We start from the raw sequence: 13,188 nt of genomic DNA, 5'->3' as shown, positions 1-13,188 counted from the left end.
AAAGTGCACTGGCATTATATAGAGTATTACATGAGCCAAGTTTGTCCCCATATTTCTGTATGGGCCCTATATAGTTTGCTCAGTCTGGGTCCCACTTTGATTGTCATCTCTTTAGTCCTTCAACAGATTTTTATTTGTTTGAACTCTGTGAAAGACTGTCTTCCTAAAGCCCAGCCTGTGAAAAGCAGCGGGCAGTCTCTGAGCCGCTGGGATCCTTAGTAAGTTTTTAAAGCAGAAGTTGCTCTAAATCCCTTGCTCCAACCTGCATTTCCCTGCCATCCTTACCTGATTCCACATCCAGGGAGTATTTATCGATGGCCAGGTTCATGGTGTGATACGCAGTGTTGCAGAAGTCTTCCAGGATCATGTACACAGCGTTGGTGACGTTCCGAGGCACAGGTTTGGCAAATTTCATTCGACTGTTCACCACGATGCTGCCATTTCTGAAGTTCAGGATTTCCAGATTCTGGAAGCCTGTCAGATTTGACTGAAGGTAGGGCACCAGCTGCAACACAGAGGATGTGACAGTAAAGCTGAATCTTTGAATCTCTAGTCAAGCCAGTTGCACTGTTACTGCATCAGACAGTGGGAGTCTGAATTATTTTATCCAAATCCCACAACAAGGGCATTAAAACTTTACCCTATTGAGGCCTGTGCTGGCAGCCTGCCAGGAGCTCTAGTACCTCAGGCAGTTCTTCAGAGTATACCAATTAGCAGACAGTTTCCAAAGTCTACGATTCAGAAGCATGGTTCTTGGGACATATATGGTGGTCTCCCTTGATCTAAGCACCAGGCATACTTGCCATTTCACAGGGTATATTTCCTTCAAGCATGTCCCCCTTCCCTCTCTCTCCTTTGCTCCCTTCCTCTCCCACAACAAAATGTTCATTTCAGTCAGGAGAGGGGAATTTCTCAGTTAAAATTTGGCAATTGTTGCTATATAACTCCTGTCAGGCTTTGCTAGCCATCAGTCAGTTTAGGAACAGCTTAGTTCCCTGAACTACCTCTTACATAGGAAAAGTTACCTCGTCACAGCCTCCATTTATTTACTTCTCTCTCCCTACAGGCTAAATACAGAGCACAATGGAAGCAAGTAAGTGGAACGTCGTAGTGACTTCAGCTACACTGCCACATTTATTGACACCAGCAGAGCATCTGGCCCATAGCGCTAAAAAGTTACGCTTTAGAGAGACTACTGACTGAATAAAAGACAAACAACACACACCTCCCCCCGACCCCCATTTCCAGACAGAATTTTCCAAAGGAGGGATACAAATAATATCTGTAAACACCAGTCTTGAGTTGCTGTCTACAAAAGAGAGCCGACAAACTATTATTTTGCAACAATTTTTGTCTGTCTGGTAATGGACATTTAGCATAGAAGTGATACTTACCAGTTCCAAGAATCGCTGCTCCAGCGCTTTGTATTCAGGGGAGTTTTTATTAAACAGGTCCTCTGAAAACATCATGTTAGTAACCCGAAGACTGAAAAACACAACTAGAGCTCGTGATGAGACAGGAGTACTATTGTGAGTTTCATGTGTGGCCCAAGCTACACTGGCCATCTCTGTGGACTGGACATGAGTTGTTAGCTCCAAGTGACTTTCAGTCATGCTCCTTCCTCCCTCAGTCAGCTCAGGAGAAAAGTGGACAGTGCTCACATGATCCAGGTCCACTGAAACATCCGGGACCCTCGTTGTTTCATCTCCCAGCTTCGTTGAGGTAACCACAGACGAGGATGCCGTGGATCCCACAGGAGGGAGATGGGACGGAAGCTCAACAGCGCTTGTTACACTCACCGTTAGGTAAGAGTTCATAACGGTGCTGAAGCTCATGGAAACATGTGTGTCATGGTCTGTACCACCCTGTCCGGTGAAGCCTTCTGGAACAGTGGTCTGATCTATTACAGAAGGAACTACAGTTGAAACTTGAGTGGCAGTTGGCATTGCTGATTGCACTGCCTGATCTAATGAGTTTTCTAGTGCTGTGTCACTAGGCCACACATCAGCTGGTTTCTTCGCAGCTGATTCGGTAGTGTCTTGGCCTGCCAGTGATGAACCTAGGGTTTGCTGCTCTTCTGTGGAACCATCAGTGTTTACCATGGAAGGATGTGCAGTCAGAATAGTTTCTGAAGAGCTTGCGTCCAAGTGGCCTATTGTAGCAGCTTCGGTTACATTTGACTGCTCCACTGTGAATAGTTCTTCCACCATTGTCCTGTCTTCATTTTGGTGTTCAACTGCTTCAGAAATGATGTTCTGACCTATACTGGACTCTATAGGTTGCTCCATACTGACAGTCCCTGTAGATGTGAGACTATCTTCCACAGACAGACCTGTATTGTTTGGTGAGACAGGGGCCTCTCCAGTTGGCATGTCCACAAAGGAGTGGTCCACTGAAGGCTCCAAAACCAAGGATGGTTTAACAAAAGAGGAATCATACATGCCCAACGTTTCTGTCTGTGTAGATTGTTCCACAGATGATGGCTCTTCTGTCTGTAACAGAGGTACCTGCTTAGTTGTAGTCTCTGGAAAGACAAATATTTCAGACTCATCGAGAAAATCTTCTTTTATATTGGCCATACCTTCATTCTCATCTTCGGAAGGATCATCATCTAATTTATTCCCAGAGTTAAGAATATAGTCTAAAATCATGCCTTCAGGAATATCCTCAGTTCTGATTAACAAAGACTCATTGTCATCATCAAGCCAGCTATCGGGACCAGGGTAGAAAACTGGTTCCAGTGTTGCCTCTTCCCAAGGCCAATTACTTGATTCCGTTTCTTTTCCTGAACCATCAAAAGCTGAACCAGACCCATCATCATATATAACTCTATCTCCAAGATATATATCAGTTTCATCTTCCACAGGGTGTACTTCTAAGGGAAAAGGAATTTCTTCCACAGACTCATGCAACACAGAGTCTGCATTGCTACTGCCTGCAGGATGACCTTGAGTTACTTCTTCCTTCTCAGCAGATATTGTTTCTTTAACATCAGTCTCTGTGACTGATGAAGAGGCCACTGTTGGTGCGGAAAGCAGAGGAACTGCATAATCATCTGTAGGTGGAGGTTCTTCAGGCACGAGGTGAGGAGGACTTGAAGGCAAAAGGTCTTCAGATAGTCCAGTATCTTCAAACACTAAAAATAAAAATAAATTTCCAGTTAGTTGTTGTTCATGATAAAAAGTGTCAAATTACATTCGTTTTATTGTCTGTAGAGCTGTATTCAGCATGTTTCCCGTGATATATCCTGGCCTTTGTATGCTGAAGTCAGAAGGACCCCTGTTGACCAATCCCACTTTTCATTCAGATATTCTGGGGGCCAAGTCAAGACATGCAAAAATACTTCTGTGCAATTAAACAAGTATCATGTGCATGCCATTTCCTGAAGGGATAAACAGGCATTATTAGCTGTTACAAACATTTACCCTTAGCATATTGATTTTGGATACATGCACACAGGAAAGGTAAAAACTATCAGAGAAAGATATCCAATTTTTTAGACCTTTCTGAAAAGTCATTTTGGTGAACTATACCTTGGGTGAGTATCACGAGACACTGGCATCCAAATTTAACTTCAGTCAATGGCATTAACTTACCATCTAAAGAACTGGGGGCTGAAAGCCATTCCAGAGAGTCCACAGAATCACGCCCTAACACTGGTCCAGTGACCAAATGAGGAGTCCGATTCCCATCCTCTAAATTCAGCCCATCAGGCAAAGAAGTGACGTCAGCCTCTGAGGAGAGCGGAGCTTCAGGTGCCAAACTGGCCTCAGAGTCCAGATTTTCTGGTCTTGGCCGGATTTCATTGTCATTGGACTGTTCACTATCTGAAGTGGAATCTGGTTTGGCGAAATCAAAGGGCAAGGTATTGCTGACAGTTGATTCATCTGCTGAAGGCCGTTCAGCTAAAAAGGTGCTGTCCTGGAACATAAACCCACTATTAATATTTCCACTATTACAGGGGAACCATTGGCTGTCTGCGTTGGGCTGAACGCATAGAGGGTGTTAACAGCAGCCGACAGCAAAATCTGGTACTACTGCCTCTGTGAGAAAGTAACGCACAGCAGCAGGAGGGGCCAAACTGGGAGGACTAGCAAATATATACCCTTTGCTAATCATGTGCCGTGTACATGTAAAATGCACATCGTTGTGACATACATTTCGTGTCCAGTCACGTCCACTAAAAAGGGAAAGAAGCCATTCAGATTGTTTGGAGTGCAGCTTCACTTATGGTATTACGAGATTTACCATCTATACCCACCCCATCTCCTTTCCTTTTCTTTACTGAAAAAGTGGATCTGTCCATCTCTAATTAAATCAAAGATAAATGCGCATAGTACTGCCTGCCTTCCTAAAGCATGAAGAAGTGTTAACAGCTATTATTCATACATAATCACTACAGTCATTATAATATTATAGTTACTATGATACATAAAACAGTTTAGAAACTGGACTTGAATGTATGCATTCCCTGTCGTCATTTATTGCTGTCTTTTAGTATTTGAGAATGAGAACCCAGGAGGGCAACAAAGACCGTGAAGAGCAGCATTGAGAACTGAGTAACTTTAGTCTCAAAGCCAAGATGCCTGTGCAGAAAAAACCCCATCTATCAGCAGTAACGATGAACAACAAAAAGTATGGACAATGAATTTGTGAATTGTTGGAAATGTGAAAAAATAATTTGTTTTTAAATCTCCAATTTGCACACCATTTACTTACTACTCCATACTGCAATCATTATTTGGTTTACAGTTAGACTACTTAGCACATTTCATCTCTGAATATTAATCTACTACCACAGTGTCTCATGAGGTAACTATATTGGGAAAAACCCAATGAAGAAATTTAAGTTATTTGGTCAAGGCTACAAAAACAAGCTGACTGCCTAAAACTCAAAATTAGTGCTTCATATGGATACCTGCCTGCATACCAATGCTGTGCAATACTCTGATATGGACAAAAGAAAACCCCCTTGGGGTATGAAAAACTGCCAGACAATTTGAAGCAGCAGCAGTCTACTAAGAACTAACCAGTTGCTGATGGTAACTAGTAAAGTTAGGCAAGCAGTGGACATGGGTTTCTGTAATACGTGTTACAGTTCAAAACCATTTTAACCATTTCTGTAGCTCACCATTCCTATCTAATCTCTTTCTTTTACTTGACCAGCACGAATAACAGGAAGAGTCCAGATACTTTTCAATTTGAATTTTACTCCTGGTTGACACATGGGTGAATTAAATTTTGAACTTCATTCAGACTGCATTTGAACACTTTGGAAACAAGCCAGTTAAGGTATTTTTATTAAATTATTTGTCTACCTGTATTGAGTACATTTTTATAGCCAGTTATGCCACCACAGTCTCCTCACATTTTTTAATTTATACGGTAACAATCAGTTGAAAAGTATATATACCACATAGACATGTGCTCCAGCAATTATCTTTTTTGGCAAAATTGACCACTATAAATAAAGCTGTAAAAAAGTTACTGTGCAAGATTAGAAACAAATTACACATACAGATTCCATAAAGAACGAATAAGGACTACCAGCAATAGCTTCTCAATACTTTTTTATGTGAGCATTTAGTTGCCAGGGATTGCACTTCATCATTTATTTGAATGTGGATAGATGTTCCTATGACAACTAGCATTATTCAAAGATTCTTGTTACAGTGCAATACATTATATTAACAAGTTTAATATCATATTGGCAAGTTCTGGTTTTCGCTAATGTCTTTTGAAAGGATTACAAATATGACAGATGACTGCAAACACAGAACCCCCTCCCTGATTTTCCATTTTCTGCTGCCAGAAAGGCATTGTATTCAGCAAGCCAGAGCATTCTACCTGTTACAACTCAACAGAAATAACAAGAAAATACCGATTTCAAAAACTACACTTGATCTTTTCTTCACTTTTAAGAGAGCTGTAAAACTCAAAGAATTAATGATTAGTTGGTACCATCTGCTAGCTATTAAATGGTGAAGTCATGATAGTCCCACATTATGTCATGAGTATGTATGATAATACAAATCCAACTTATTCTCAAAGCAGCTAAGAAAAATAATAGCAAAATTCTTTTTCATAGGTAACAGTTCTACTTAACAGTATCTATTTGAACCATAAAGGTTTGACATCTGTGGAAGTAACTGACTAATCGTTTCAGCCTTGTTTACTGTTTAAGCACGTTTATGATTTTATTTTATCTGAAGTTACTTTCCAAATTATCTGTGTATTGCAGATTGTACACAGCTGTTTTTTGGATATACTCAATATCTTTTACATAATTAGAGTTTTTGACTGAAGACATAGATGACATTATTATTCATAGTCCATGATTAGAAAAACGTAACTTCCAGAAGTTATTCTTGTACATACTATTCCCTAAAACTGGTTTAAAATTTATTAATGCAAAGCTACCTCTACTGTAATATCTTCTTGCCTGCACATCTGTCAGAGTATCCACAGATAGAATGTAAAGATGGCAGAATTCTTTGTCTTACTAAAATAAACATCTGCAACATTTTAATCTAGTTAGATAGCTCTAGTGAAGAGAAAGCCCTTTCCTGAAAGTTAACTTAAATTCATGTTTATCCACACCATGTTTAAGCCATTTATGGCAAATCCATATGAATTTGCATTTTAGACATCAATGATGAGTTTTTAAAACTCAGGCAAAACTGGCATGAAATTAAGGATATTATACCTGTGACCAGTCTAACAAGAATATTTGGGTTCTGTGAAGTGACTACAAATTTTGCCTCCATAAAGATTTCAGAAGTTGGCCGGAAATTAAATGCGTCTGTGTTCACAACATTATCTCATAATGAACTTAGTGAAAACGTACCAGCAAGCATGGGTGGACCTGGATTTTGTGGCACGAACTGAGCTCATTTCTTCTTGGAAGGCACATCTGTGTTACACAACAAAGCGCAGAGCAGAAACCTACTAGATAAATCCTTAAGCCCAGACAATGCTCCACCATTCAGAAGTTCTAGCTGTTGGCAAAGCTCATTGACTTGACCTCAGTGTCTCTGGCACCTAACTTGGTATCTCCGCTTAAAGCCCCTTCGCATTGTACAGACACGGTCAGGGATACCAAGTCTCCTGTCCAATGGGGAACCTCAGTCTATGTCCTGGGTTGTTCCAGAGGTAATCACAGGAGGTGGTTACAATTTCAAGAGGACAAAAAAGAAACCAGTGCCTATCATTTTTTTGTGTCTCCTTTGCTAGCATTAAGGGGATAGACATTTTAAAACTGAACTGAGAACTTTCAGTGAAAGCAATACAGTAACAAAAGGAGCACATGAAACTTACTCTTTTTATCTCTTCTAGCAGCCAGCTTTAGTGCTTATGTTTATTTCTCGCTTTCCAAAGAAAGGCAGTATTGTGGGAACAGTCCTGTCTTTAGAGCAATATACAGTCTAAACATGATGAAAAAACAGAAGAGGAAGCCTAAGAAGCAAAGCCTGCCTGCATAGCCAAGAACACAGTACTGCCGTGTAATAAAAGATGATCACAGAAAACTGTTGTGCAACAGATACCAAATTACCAGATGAGAGATTTCACCAGAGGTTTTACTCCAGTATAAGGTGTGCCTTCATTACTGCTTATTCTGCATGAACAACAGGATAGAGAAGCTCTGGGTGCTGGCTGCAATTCCGCCTTGCTGAGTTAAGTTGTTCAAATGTGCCCAAAGGCCACCGCTCAGAACCATACTCACATCGAACTCTGGGCGGTCCAGCACGACTGGGTACTCAGTAATCCAAGATGGGTCTTCGGGTGTAGGGTGCAGTATTTCTTTCACTGTGGAAATATAAATACTTGGGATCGAAAGGCTGTAGTAACAGTGCGAGGAAGTTGTTTTGGATGACTGACTGAAAAACCCTCCCTCATCCCAGATTTGTGAGTAAAATCTTTTCAGAAAGTTTGCCAGAGAGATTTTGTTTCTGGAAATGCCCCCAGATCACTGACAGGAAGTACAGAGGAAAGATGAGAACAGAGGGGTGGACAGCACTCCTCCACCACCTCTAGTAGGATCGCTGAGTATCCAACAATAAACCAGGTATTTCCTTTGTGCTGCTCAAGGCCAACACAGGGCTACTAAGCTGAAGGTCATCTTGGTGTAACATGCATCATGTGAGCCACATTTCCCCTTAATTCCTGTTAATTTTTGGAAGTATGACTGAAATTGCTTACCACAAACCTTGGTGTCAAAGAAAAAGAAAAGGCTAATCTAATGGATTAAGAATAGGATACTACTGCTAATGAGTTGGCCTGGTTAAGATAAAAGTAAGCTACAACACAGTTGGTTTTGTTGTTTCTTTTTCATTATTCAGAGGGCAGCTGAATAATTCACTCATCTGAGATTTATTTTATAAAACTTCACGTGTGGCCCACTGATTCGTCATCATTAATACCCACCATTAGTAAACTGGAGAGAGTTAGGGTCTAAAGACAAGGAAGTGTTTTCAAGCAAGGCATTTTTCTGGAGGATTTCAGCAATATAATCTCGGAAATCACTGATGGAGTACACAACTGTTGGATAATCCTCTATGTCCATAAAGGAGTTGTCCTCCACCTTGTTGGAATGGAGGTTAATCACGTCCCAGGTGGCATTGCTGATGGGTTTTCCATCAAACGTAACAGCATAGTGAACTTCCACCCCACTTCAGTTGTACAAAGAGAAAGAGAACACAAATGAGAGATGCAAGGTTTTCCAACGTATAGCAAACACTATGATTTTTTTTTTCCCAAGTACCTGTGTCAATACCCTTTTTTAATACAAAAATGTATTGCTTTAAAGGGTTCTAAATAAAAACAATTTAATTCTTTTCACACTTATGTCTGCCTGCCTGTGCTCTCCACCACTGCAAAGTTCAGAAGGAACAGGCTACCAGAACCTGGCATCTGGTCTGGTCCCAGCCCTGTATTTCTAGTAGTGAATGGTAGACAGACCACAAGCAGACCAAAACATTGGCTTTCCGCCTGCATTATTAATGGGCCCACCAACATGCAGTGGTGTGAGTGATGATTTTAAGATCATGCCAATGATGGGAACGGCTTTGAGGTATGAAAACAGCCAGGAAAAATAGGCTGTATATAGTAGCAATCTACAGTAGCAAGAGGGAGCCCTGATCACTGTCACTGTGTGGTATCAATCTGCTTGAAAGAATGTCTTTAATAGCAATAAAATGGTATTTAATACAGCTTACAATTGGGAACATTTTTCTAGACTCATTTGATCATTTATTCTTTAACTAAGTTTTGTATCTATGCACAGCTTAGCTTTTTTCATATTAACTCTCCTCCATTTTCTTAATTTACTCTTCCTGAATGCGTCTGCATGTCCTTTCCCACATGACAGTGTAGGCAGCAATCAGATTTACCATACACTGGGCATAAGCACAAGGGAGCTTTAGAAAATACAACATATTTTGGCTGTACACAGGGCACAGCAAGAAAGTGAAGTAATCTATGAAGTGTTAGAAAAATGTGCTCCAAAGACAGGTTTTCCTCATTCCACAGAGCTGGACTGGATTGCTAAAGTAATGCCTCTGTTCAGAGAAGTCTCTAAAGCTCCAGCGCCAGAGACACAATCAGCAAACACACTGACTAAAACCAGGAGCCTGCTGGAGTTTTGCTGCTGGCTCTATCATTGAAATGAGCCCACCATAGGCTCACCATGGGCACTGACTCTCAGCAGAGGAAATAAAAAGACAGCAGTAGTGGAAAGGCACAGCAAAGATGGAATACAGTATGCTCCTCAAAAGGAACATTTAGATTTAATACAACTGTGCTGTCAGTTGCAGTTAATAATTTCCTAACTAATAACAACGACACCATCATCTGTCTGGAAGGGGCTAAAACACCTGGTGCTTGCAACATAGCCTTTGTGAACAGTTGCATGTGTCTTAGCCTACAGAAGTGCAGAGCAGTAGAGGACGGCTTTAAGTCAGTACTGTTGGTGAAGAGATTTGTGTTTTCTAACCTTTATTCTAAAATTAAAATGCTCATTCTCTGTAAAACTGTGGAAACTGGTTATGTCTTTGCTGAGAAATACAAGAAGAAACATCTAGTAAGTTAAAGACTGCAGTTCATTTTCTGTCTTGTGAAATTCCTAAAATACTAAAGGAGGAAAATTTTGGATGCTTAACCTGCATATGTCTGGCGAAAAACAAGTCCAGACTGATCCCATCTTCCACTAAGGAATGTTTATAAAGCTACTGCTAAGATGTACAGCACCTCTCACCTTGAAGTAGCTAAAGCCAACTGCCTTTGCTGGAGAACCATGGTTTTATCACCTACTTTAATTTCTATAATAATAGTCATCCCATATCTACTCAAGACTTTACTGCAAAGTATAAAGACCTGGAGTCATCATTAAGCAATTTTGTTTTCTTCACAAAAGAGACTCCTATACACAACTTAGCCCAGTAGCTGACTTGTGTTTAGGAAGATTTTCCCCAAGCAGTTTTTTATGATTAGGACTTAAATAAGCACATTAGGTTTATCTGTAATCAAAACAGATCAGTTACTTGCAGTTTCTGGTAGAACCCCCTCACACAACATTTATGCTCGATAACTATCTCGCTCTGGAGCCAAAACTACAAATCCCCCAAACAGTGTCCTCCAGCTAAACATGTTTTTCGATCTGTATTATGACAATACCTAATAACAAGTTGTCTTTACCTGTCCTCCTGAGGAGAGCTGAATATGGAAACAAAACAAAAAACAACAGCAAAACCTGTTAAATCAATGTTATAATTTCTTCTAAGTCTTCTAACTTTTAACAAATTTGCTTTGGTATTCTACAGGGCACACAAATTTGAAAAAGCATACAGCAAAACAGTTGTAAATCGAATAGTTATTCTGCTATGTAACAAACTGTTGTGCTTTTACTCTGCTGAGATATTTCCCATTCATCACAATGAATCAGCAGAGCAGAGGCATCTCAAGTTATTGCAAATAATGCAGTTAAATTGCTGTCAGTACCAAGAAAATCTAGGCTTACTAATTCTACCTAAAGGTTTAGTTTACAAACATGTTTGTCACGCACATCAGAGCACAGAGCTCTGGTACTTTGCCAGAAATACCACCCTTTTATCTGTCTTCTCAAATGAACCAAGAGCTTGCAAATGTATTAGACTGCAGATACCAAGATGGAAGGTTTTGCTACCTTCCAGGCTGGAAACTGAACACAGGCTAGGGTTCCAACCATAACATGTTTCTCACTATAGCTGCTTTGTTACCTGCATATATTCTAGCTAGAATATTCCAGCTAATAAATTCTAAGAAACACAGCTTACAAGTCTCAAAGAAAACACAATTTAGATTAACTCATGAAGACCCTCATTAGATTCTGAAAGTTATATCCAGTCCATTCAAGAAAAATCATAATTTGTGATCCATGTACCCCAAAACTCAGACATCTGATGTTCGATCCATGATACACAGGATCCCCTTTTTCCCCAAATTAACTTAAAATGTCATTCTGAAGTACCTAGTCTTTACAAAATATATTTATAAGAATAAAGAGAGTTAAAACATTGCATATCATTTATCAAACTATTCACCCACCTTTGCTTTGATCAAAGGGAGAAGAGACCTTTACAGATCTGAAAACACCAACCTTTAGAGTCATCCCAAATTAACATTAAGAAGTTGAAAAAAAATTTAAATACACCACATTTTTCAAAAAAGGTGCCTGTGTTGTTCCTCATTTAATACTGGAATGTGTCAATAGCACTGAAGAAGTATCAGATACTAATTTTAAATTAGAAAAGATCTCTTTTAATTTTAGGATAGAATCTTGACGAAGAATGCCTTATCTTAAAATCAAGGCAAGCATATCATGTGAGATTCTCTGGTGGATGCCAGAAGCAAAGGAGATGATTACATTTACATACAGTTCTGTATTTCTATTTCAACCTCTCTATATGGAGGTACCAAATATGAAAGTACTTGTCCTTCGGTTAATACATCCTAGGAACTCCCATGCACATGCCCGACATTCTTCCAAGTGTGGTGCTAACACATCACACCATCATACATGATCAGTTTCAATCACCACATATGCATCAGTATCTTTTTACCTGTAATCCAGGACTTGGATGTTTTTGTATCCAGGTAGTCCTTCAAATACACTTTCCATCTATTTGAGGGAAAACCAAAAAATTAACACAGATTTCCTCCACCCTACTCATTTAGTGAAAAATCAGGAAATATTTTCAATATTTTCTAAAGATGTATCTGAGCTCTTATATCTAGTAGGAGAAAAATGGTTGAATAGTCTCTCTCTTTATGGAAGAAGAGTTTTTGTGACATTGTTTCATTATTAGAAAAGAAAAAGTACGAAGAACAACATCCAGCGTTCCCCAAGAACTGTACAGAAACATTTGGGGGGGGGGGGGGGATTCAAATAGACTGCAGAGATCTGCACTGCCCATAGCAGACTGCATTCTTTCTCTTATTTATGCAGTACAAAGCCACCTCTGCTCAAAAGGTTTCCATTACCTCCCAAACCTCTCTGGATTAAAAAGAATTCAGGAAAATGCTTTGGACCTTAGCAACTTAAGAGGAGCAGCAGCAGCCGTAGGAACAGGGACCTCTTAGACTCCAAAGAGGCACTAATGCATTGCACAGTGCTAAACATGGCTCATCTCCACTGCCCTAAACATACAAAGGGCTCAGGAGCGATTGGCAGTGCTACTCAAAAAAGACAACTGGGGGCAGCAAAATGGCAGCACATGCAGGCCTAATTCAATAGTCGAACTGTGTTACAGAGACAAAAACAAGAAATGGAATATTGAAGGGTCATGCTGGTTTGGGGTTTTTTGTTTGTCCCAAAAGATCCTTGCCAGTTGAGGATTATTTTTTACTCCTCAAATTCTTCTTCCCCTCCCCAGTCTCCCTATTTTTAAACTGTCTCTGGTGAGTCTTAAACAATCGAAGTGCTGCTGACTTTCTTTTTTTCAAAAGCTTCTTTATCCAAGCACAGAGAAAACCAGGCAAGGGATCAAAGGAGTGGAACATCCATGTGCCAGGTGGCCTCTGTCCCATCTGACATTTCTTCCACACACACACACTATGGCATTGCTACTTGGCCACACAACTAGGAAAATTAAGATGTCTAGCCTATGCTAGCAACTTGTGACAGTTGTAGCGATGCTTTTTGGCTGCAGTGAA

At 40.1% G+C, this 13,188-nt stretch overlaps 1 protein-coding gene across 5 annotated transcripts in view; it reads right to left on the bottom strand.

Moving 5' to 3' along the window:
* The window catches only part of IMPG2 (interphotoreceptor matrix proteoglycan 2), a 61,922-nt gene that overhangs the window by 7,941 nt on the left and 40,793 nt on the right, over positions 1–13,188 (bottom strand). For 3 of the 5 annotated variants that reach the window (XR_011325102.1, XM_069785605.1, XM_069785608.1), the window contains 7 exons: positions 12,096–12,154; positions 10,693–10,710; positions 8,425–8,669; positions 7,724–7,806; positions 3,597–3,921; positions 1,395–3,136; positions 286–505 (listed from right to left, as the gene is read on the bottom strand). Coding sequence is in view for 4 of the 5 variants with exons in the window: in XM_069785605.1 (XP_069641706.1) it covers positions 286–505; positions 1,395–3,136; positions 3,597–3,921; positions 7,724–7,806; positions 8,425–8,669; positions 10,693–10,710; positions 12,096–12,154 (2,692 nt within the window). In the remaining variant the exon portion in view is untranslated. The remainder of the gene's footprint in view (positions 1–285; positions 506–1,394; positions 3,137–3,596; positions 3,922–7,723; positions 7,807–8,424; positions 8,670–10,692; positions 10,711–12,095; positions 12,155–13,188) is intronic. The other 2 variants (XM_069785606.1, XM_069785607.1) reach the window with 2 other exon arrangements.

The sequence above is a fragment of the Haliaeetus albicilla genome, chromosome 6, assembly GCF_947461875.1.
Source record: "Haliaeetus albicilla chromosome 6, bHalAlb1.1, whole genome shotgun sequence".
Classification (NCBI taxonomy): domain Eukaryota; kingdom Metazoa; phylum Chordata; class Aves; order Accipitriformes; family Accipitridae; genus Haliaeetus; species Haliaeetus albicilla.
This window is presented reverse-complemented; position numbering and strand designations above follow the sequence as displayed.